Genomic DNA, 8,222 nt, shown 5'->3' on the forward strand with positions numbered 1-8,222 from the left:
GCCGCGCCGTATGGCGGCTGGTAACCAATATTAACGTATACACTGCTGCGAACACATAATTTATAGTCAAAATTCAGTGTAGTGCTACCGACAATTTTCTGCGAATATCTCGGGAACTAAGGCCAAGCGGAAGCTATTTCTGTAGGAAAAAGTTGCTCAAAGTGTTCATTTCTACAATATATTCAAAAATCATCGAAATTGGTAAGGTGGCAGCAATTCTAAATAATTACTAGCGTTTACTAACGTTAAATATGTATATCGTATTCTTAATTACAATTTAAAACGTTTCACAGCACATGACACGTTACTTCCCCTTTCTTTGAACGTTTCGCTGGCGTCCCCGTTAATGCAACAAAGTAATAAGAATTTACACGGTAATAAGGAAAGCAATCTCTTCATTACTCCGTCCGTCGTTCCCATCCCTCTTAGCTGTCATTAATTTCCTGCCATTATCGCGTCGAACAACGTCTTATCCAGACGGTTGGCCAACGATCTGATGAACGGACGTAGCGCAGGCTTTTGTTATCGTTCGATCTTGCGATAAGCGCATTTAGTACGCTTCGAAGTTAATCGCAGATTCTTCCATCGATACGGTACCTATGTTGCAACGCGTCTAGATCAATTATGGGCCCGTTACCTGGTTTTATATTTTCACGGTGAACAGTTATGTTTTAATGTACCTTTAGTTATGTTCATAGAAGTATAAAAATGTATAAATATCCGCACTTTATTAATAACTTTGTTATAATGTTAATGCAGTAATATACGCTTGATATTTACGCTAAAGCTGCTTCAGTATTTATTATAAAATTATTTCTGTTTTAATAATATAATAAATGTATAATTACCATTATATATAAATAAAAAATTAATTCATACAATATATAACGTAGATGCTATGTTGTGTACGTGCTACTATTGGCGACATGGTTCGGAGCTAAGGTGGTCTCTCTTTCTTGTGTGCAATACGTTGCTTCGTGTAAACCAGAAAGATGGGTGAACGCCTATAGTATATTCGTAGTTACTACTCTTGCACCTCGTAGGTTTCTCTTTCTATCACAGAAACGTTTTTCGTACTATGGCTTAACTTAACATGTGATTTCTTCACTATTTTTAATTCTATGTTTTTCTACTATGTCGTCGTAGCCACTACCCTTTGTTTACACACACCACTTTTTCCATTTCTCTAAGAAGTAGTGGTTCAAACAAAAGGGAAGATAAAATGGCATTTCCACTTGTTATTCGATATCCATAGAATGTACAATACTAAGGATGCCATACAATTTTTATTGAAATCTATTCTTATCATATTAATTGTTATGATTTTTACGTTATAGTGTACATAGACTGTCTTGTTAGATCGTTACGAATTGCACTTATGATTATTGCGCCCGCTATAAATAACCAATGATGGAGAGCAGCAGAGTTCGCATGTCGCTAGATACGCGTTACGCGCGATGCGCACGACGTGTTGCATCGAAATGTAGCGAATGGGAATGTAGAATCTGTCAGAGTCGCGTTTTTATTCACACAATCGTTGAACAAATTCCAATGTATCGTTCTGACTAATGTATAATGTTTTTTATGCCTATTCTTCTTTATTGCCGTTTTAGTGTCTATTTTAATTCTGCACACTTGCCTACTTTTGGCAAAATGTATTTGAATTACAATAAGCAAGATAATATACTCTTGATCTCTTCTTTTTCGTTAATATAATTCTCATATATTTCTATGTAGTCAAACACATTCGTGCAAGCTGAAACATACCTCTATCGAGATTTTAAATCCTTAATTAGAAAATCAAAATGCAATGATTTATTATATTTTGGGACATTAACAACCACGCTGCTTACGTGACATTAAGTACAGAAGGCTAGATTATATATTAAGTAAATTGAACGGAAAATATTGATATGTTTCGAACAATTCAATACATTTGAACATGATTTCACAGTCCTAGTTGATTCTATAGGATTTTCGTTGATTAGATACAATCTTTTTTTATGTTGGTATACCGGGCAAAATGTGATAATGTGTTCGATCGAGTTAATTATATTGCATACGCTACCCTTTGGCTAGCCTTCTTTCAATATATTATTGATTCCAAAAATAAGCAATTAAGTATAATATATATTTGTTGTTTCCATAAGAAAATAGTAAATAGTGGTTGCGGTCGTTAGTTTACCATTAATTCATATATTTCATTAACATTTGTGTATTTTTAATGCGAGTCAATCAAAGTGTTCGAATACCTATGGACGGCGGTATATTCGTGATAGAATGAGTAAGAAAGTCGATATACTGTAAATGTGATTCATAAAAACTGAATTTTTTTCTAACTGGACGACAATTTGCTTGATGGCGGTTGCTTGTTGCAAGCAGATTGCATTTAGAAAGCCGTGAAAGCACAAGGAAACGTAAGTGCAACGCTAGCTGCCACTGGTAGATGCTTGCGGTTGTCACTGATGTACCGTCACTTTGCCTTAATTATACGTCTCCACCCTCCGCCTCTTAATTGTGAATTGTCTGATAATTTGACCCAGCAAGGATGCCCGTTCCTTATTGCAATTATTAATACTGTTAAGTGGGCGGCGTTCGCCCAGTGGCCAAGAATGGTTCCTGGAATCGCTCACAAACATACTGAATAATTATAGATCCGCCACGGGGAAACGGTCTTTGTACCAATTGAACGGATTACAGCAGTCAGCTGCATTTTATAGCGATTTCAGGGAGTAAAAAAAATAAAATTTATACGTCAACTACTTTTTTAAATGTATATACCATAAATTCGTCGTTAAGTGGTATTGCTAATAATGAACTTTTTTAATAGATCATTGATACTTTTTAAATAAAATCATATTCTTATCTAACATAAAGCGACAAAATCAACAATTTCATATAACTAAAAATATATGGCAAGTTATCTTCTTATTGCTAGAATCCTTTTATTCGGATATACATAGCGACAGTATCGCTCCTCCTCAAAGACGAAGCTCTTCACTACGGATATTCTTAGATCTAGGAAAACACTTAATCATGTTTCTTTTCATTAAACTGACCTTAATTCGCAGCGATCGATGGATCGGTTCAGAGTACAGTTTATACCTCACTTAATATCGTCAACGAGAACCGTCTGTTCGTTGAACGGAAGTGACTTTGACTATTGAACTGAAGCGTAACGCAGCCTTTCTGTGATTCGCACCAGATTACAAGAACAGAAAGATATATCGGCGAACAGTATTTAAAACAGTTGTTTCTGCGTTGGTACGAACACTATTACACGAAGCTGCAGCCTGTGACGAGGCTACATTTGGCGAGAGACGAACGCTGGAGAAGAAGAAGAGTCGCCACTGGGCCAGTGCCAATAAACGCATCTCTTGGCCGTAGTTTCTACTACTTTCAACGCAGACGCGCATTGCTTAAGCCGCGATCGAGCGTAAAAGATGAGAGCGCCGGTGTTAGCAAAGCAGTACGTAATACTCGTTTCCGTTCTATTTTCAAAGAGAACAACCAACTTCCGAATTAAATTCGAATTTCACCGTATGTTTTGTTTTGCGAACAGACGGACAGATTTCCCTCGAATCCAGCCAACAGCTGGCCTCTTTGTTTCCAAACGAAAGGCGGATTTACACGTGGACATGGTAGAAAAAAGATTTGGGTGCTTGGTTCGAGGAGAGGGTTGTGTTTCTCATATTTCAGCCGTTTCGTTGTGACAGCGGCTAGACGGGGCCGAAACGTCGGTAGATTCGCGAGTCGGTTTAAATTAAGGAGTCTAGACGCCTCGGAAATACCACGTGGTTCGCGTCATGCTCCGTCCAGCAATTTCCAGTTCGAACGTTCGCGCCTCGATGCTTCCAATATATAATGTCTTTAGACAATTGTGTGTTCGGGATAATGTCATAGTTTTGATTATTTCCTATTACCTAATAGATACTTTTTGTAACTTTCCATATCCTTAAGTTAAGTAGAATATGATTTGCCTATGAAAATTATGTAAATAGGGTAACATATATATATGCAAATCAGTAATCTCCGTCGTCTGAAATAGAACTAAAAACATCATTTCACGACATATATATATATTACCATTTCTATTGCCACTTATGAAGCTATATCCTCACTGCATCGAATTCTTCCTTAAATCAAGAAAAAGGCCATGCATTTCTTTCCAGGATAGGATACATAACTGAAAATATAGAAGAAAATGAAGCTGTGTCTTTATTACAATCCTTGGAAATATCGCTCAAGTAGACAGTCCGAGTCCTTTGTAATGGCAGGTTCCGTTTGATAGAATCCAACTAGACGTTCCACAGAATTCTTCTGAAGTTCCGTTTTAGAGCATTTCTCGTTGTTGGTCGCGTAGACGCTATACGAAGAATCTTTTCTTGTTCTCGAAAATGGTTTTAGTCTTTGATCTTCTTCCGTTTTCTGTGTCTGTCAGGAGGTTGGCTAGGAATTCTAAGACTTTGTAACTATCTAAAGTTTTAGTTTCATGTTTCTCATCTGTAATTGTTAAGTATCGAAGATAAAAGTTATCTTCAGCATTCCAATGAGAATTATTTCTAGAAGAACGAAAACTCAATAAAGCAGAACACGAACCGGAAACTGGAACGTCGCTGTTCCTCTAATTGTTTGCCTTAGAAGTTTTAATTAACCATTACATTGGATTTCGATTAACTATCACACTGGATGCATCTAATTAAATCTGCAACTTTTCGAATTGCGTGAAAATGGGCTTGATTTTGATTTCGCTAAAAGTTTATCTGACTGTGAGTTGAAAACAACTTCATTAAGGTCTAATTTTTGTTTACTTATTTTTCTTTTAATGATTTCAGCAGCGAAATATTTGATAAATATACACAGAAGTATGTAGAAGGAAAATTCCTAATGTTTACAAAGTACACAATGAGGTATCGTTCCTGAAGATTTCCATCGCAACGCATGTTCGCGTGACTTTGGTCTATAGTCGTCGTTATAGGCATTTACAGTCTATCACGAGCGTGGTAAGTTGTTTACATTTTTGGAGCGTAACAGGCGGTACGAATGACATTCTAACGCGATCTATAATTTTCTTCAATTAAAGATAAAAAAGAACGAATACAGAATACACGCGAATATAATGTGAAAGATATATATACGTGGACATGTGGTTTTTAATTAGCTTATTAGGGTTAGATTGACGGGAACAATAAACTAAGCGTGACTTACTTTTGAGTAAGTTTTTCATAAATTATTGTATTAAAAGTATGATTTGAGGTACAGAAACATGTTTTTATAAAAATTTGAAATTACAAAAAATCAATATGACCATGCGATACGATCATACGTGTGCAAATAATGATCTTATTTCAGTCCCGTTTAATTATTACAAGCAGGAAGTTAATCAAATAAATTAAACAAAATATTTTCTCCCTGGATAAATAGTTATTCCCTATAGTTCCGTAACCACGTAACCCATCCTGTTGCAGCAGCCGGTTCCAGACCCTTCGTAAATTCATTAATGAAAAATTACGGCGAAGGTAGTATAGTAGCTTCACTTTCCCCCATTCTCGTCTGGCGCGGCGTTGTCTCGTGGCCGATGATACCTATCGGCGTCGCGTGGCGGCGCCGTGATCGCATGGCCGCCCTCAGTGTTCACGAGCCTCGCTCGGTGTGTGTTTCGTGGCGCGGTCGTCGTCGTCGTTGTTGCCTGTTTGTCTGGTATCCGTTTGTTTTTACACGTTGCATCGGTGCAGTGGTAATTAATTCCGTCGCGAATCCGTCCCCGCGCGAACTATCCGGTCCTCCGTGTGTCCGTGTCTATGCGATATCGTCTGTTTTTCGCGAACATCCCGACGCGAGACGTTTCTCGCGTTTGTGTTTCTCTCTTGTGCGCGAATACCGAGAGAGCAGCGTGTGTGTCAACTTTACGAGTGCGTGCTTCCTTGTCGACGTCGGCGTTGCTCGTTCTACCCCTGATCGTTGTTCGTCGTCGTGATATCGTGGCTCGTTTAGCTTCGCCTTATTCTTCTCTCGTCTGTGCTAAGTTTATTCGGAGAGATCGGTGGCATTGTACCTCTCCACTTATTGTGCCTGCATCCGTCTGTCTCTCTTCTACGTGGCTCTGTGCGTACGCGCGTAGTATGTGCTTCTGTGTTTATAATCGTTGCGTCCTTTCTCTCCGTCTCGCTCTCCTCTCACCTGCAGCTAGGAGGCACACAGGTGTTCCGTGAAGGAGTGGCGACGCCTGCCGTGAATCGTCACCGCTGTGATATTACGTCGAGAGGAGCGTTCGTGCTCCTCCTCAAATTCTGCCATCCGAAAACAGCCATCCACACTGCCCTAAGGAATCATCTAGTATGTGTGTCTCTCGTCACAACAAAACGTGCCTGCGTGTGTCCTCTGTGCGTCCACGAAATGCGTCTCGTAATACCGGCTCCTCTCTCGACCACCATCACGCCGTGCTCGGTGACATTACACCGTGCCGTTTCATCGATAAAACCGAATGCTTTCTGCGTGCGCTGTAACCCGTTCCGTGTACATGACTATACGTACGTACTCTTTTGGCAGTCAGTATAAGTACCGGATGTTTGAGGTTACTCGCGTTAGCCGGCTTCGTGCCTCAAGCTTCGTGTCTCAAGCTTCGTATATTGCGCGTACCAGCCTCGTTTATTGTATTTTACGTAATCGTGAATGTCGTTTTATTTGCACGTACCATAGTCACTAGATATTTTTCTCTGGCCGAGCCAATGCTGTCGTATCTCGACCTTCGGCATCTCGCCGCGTTTACAGATGGAGTACAGGTTAGGTTAGGTACGATTGCTCCGTTCGTAGAAATGTTATTTCTACTCATAAATGACACCTCGTTTCGTTTCGATATAATGAAAATATTTCATCATACGAAGTTTACTATATAAATTCGATCGTGTATTCTGTTTGTACGATTGTAAACAAATTGACATATCAAAAGTTATCGATTTCTTTATTAAGGTGTGCATTACGATCGACGCGAGTTTAGTGACTTTTAAATCATGACTAGAATAACATATAAGGTTCTCACTCGTTTAAGCTCGGATCAAACAGTCGATAATCGAAGCGATAGAAGGTCGATGGACCGCAACGAGACATTTCGTGGGACGGTGGACACACAATCGTTCGCGACCTCTTCCGTACGATACAATGCACGTCGTTCATGACAGCCAGTGCCATTAGCGAGAGAGTTAACGTTTTACCCTATTCCTATTGCGCAGGACGATTCCGTGGAGCGTCGACCGAGCACGGAGTGTCTCGTGGCCGTCACGAGAGAAAAAAAGACCGCGGAAGGCTCGTATTCGCTTCCTTCCGTTATAAATAAAGACCGTCGAAGCAACGGTCCGGAGTCACCCCGTTCGGGTCGGCCATTTTTCATACAGAGTGCCATAATCGTCGAAAATACAAATACAGGAGAAATATATTTGCCAATCAGCGAATTCGACTCCATTGAAATTTTTAAACGTGATACGGAAATCCTGCCATCTTGAATACCTGTTGTACCTTTTTCTATCTAGTAGTAATCAATTACATCTAAAATAACTAAGAAAGTAAGGAAAAAGGAAGAAGGAAAATAAGGAGATCGTAATTCGTCGTAAAAGTGCAAATGACAATCGAAGAAATTAAATCCAAGAATTTCAGTGGGAATTAAAGAGGCCGTAAAGATCGACGAAAATAAAATCAACCGATCATCGAGTGCAGCGTACACGGTAGCCGCTGCCAGAAGCGCACAGTGGAGCCCATAAATTTTCCTCGGCGATCGTGAACGCACTAAACGCCGAGCCGTGGAGCTGCCTCGAAGTAACAAGCGACGCGAGCCGACCTCTCGACCGGGCAGCCGTCAGGATGTTTCAACTGGCCAGCAGCCGGTAGCTTCGTTACCGGGCCTGGTTGCGATCCTCAGCCCCTGGAGGCGGAAGAAGCGTGGCCGTTTCAAGGATCGCCCCAAGACGATGTCCATACGCGTTAGCGGTGTATATCTGGTGCCTAGTCCAGCGGCCAACAATGAGTCTGGCAATGAGAAACCCAGTAACCTCTCGGTGGAGAACAATTTACACCAGCAGCACCATCATCATCACGCGGCAAAGACCGTGACGATCGTCGCTGGACCACAGAGGAGCAATAGCCTGGATTATTTAAATTTCGAGGAGAAACGGCAGATCATCGCTTCTTCGTTGTCTCTGAGTGATTTCTTGGCTCATGGACCGGCGGCT

The 8,222-nt window shown here is 40.5% G+C and overlaps 1 protein-coding gene across 4 annotated transcripts in view; it reads left to right on the forward strand.

The window, feature by feature from the left end:
- Positions 1–8,222, forward strand: part of LOC100740297 (phosphatase and actin regulator 1-like) — a 147,625-nt gene that overhangs the window by 60,538 nt on the left and 78,865 nt on the right. Inside the window, exons 1-2 of one of the 4 annotated variants that reach the window (XM_033321892.1) lie at positions 5,549–6,336; positions 7,230–8,215. The exons of 2 other annotated variants lie outside the window; for them this stretch is intronic. In XM_033321892.1, coding sequence (XP_033177783.1) covers positions 7,962–8,215 — 254 coding nt within the window. In that variant the 5' untranslated portion in view covers positions 5,549–6,336; positions 7,230–7,961. Of the gene's footprint in view, positions 1–5,548; positions 6,337–7,229; positions 8,216–8,222 lie in introns of those variants that run through there. One more of the 4 variants, XM_033321887.1, reaches the window with a different exon arrangement.

Source organism: Bombus impatiens, unplaced genomic scaffold (genome assembly GCF_000188095.3).
Source record: "Bombus impatiens unplaced genomic scaffold, BIMP_2.2 scf_0525, whole genome shotgun sequence".
In the NCBI taxonomy this organism is placed as follows: Eukaryota; Metazoa; Arthropoda; class Insecta; order Hymenoptera; family Apidae; genus Bombus; species Bombus impatiens.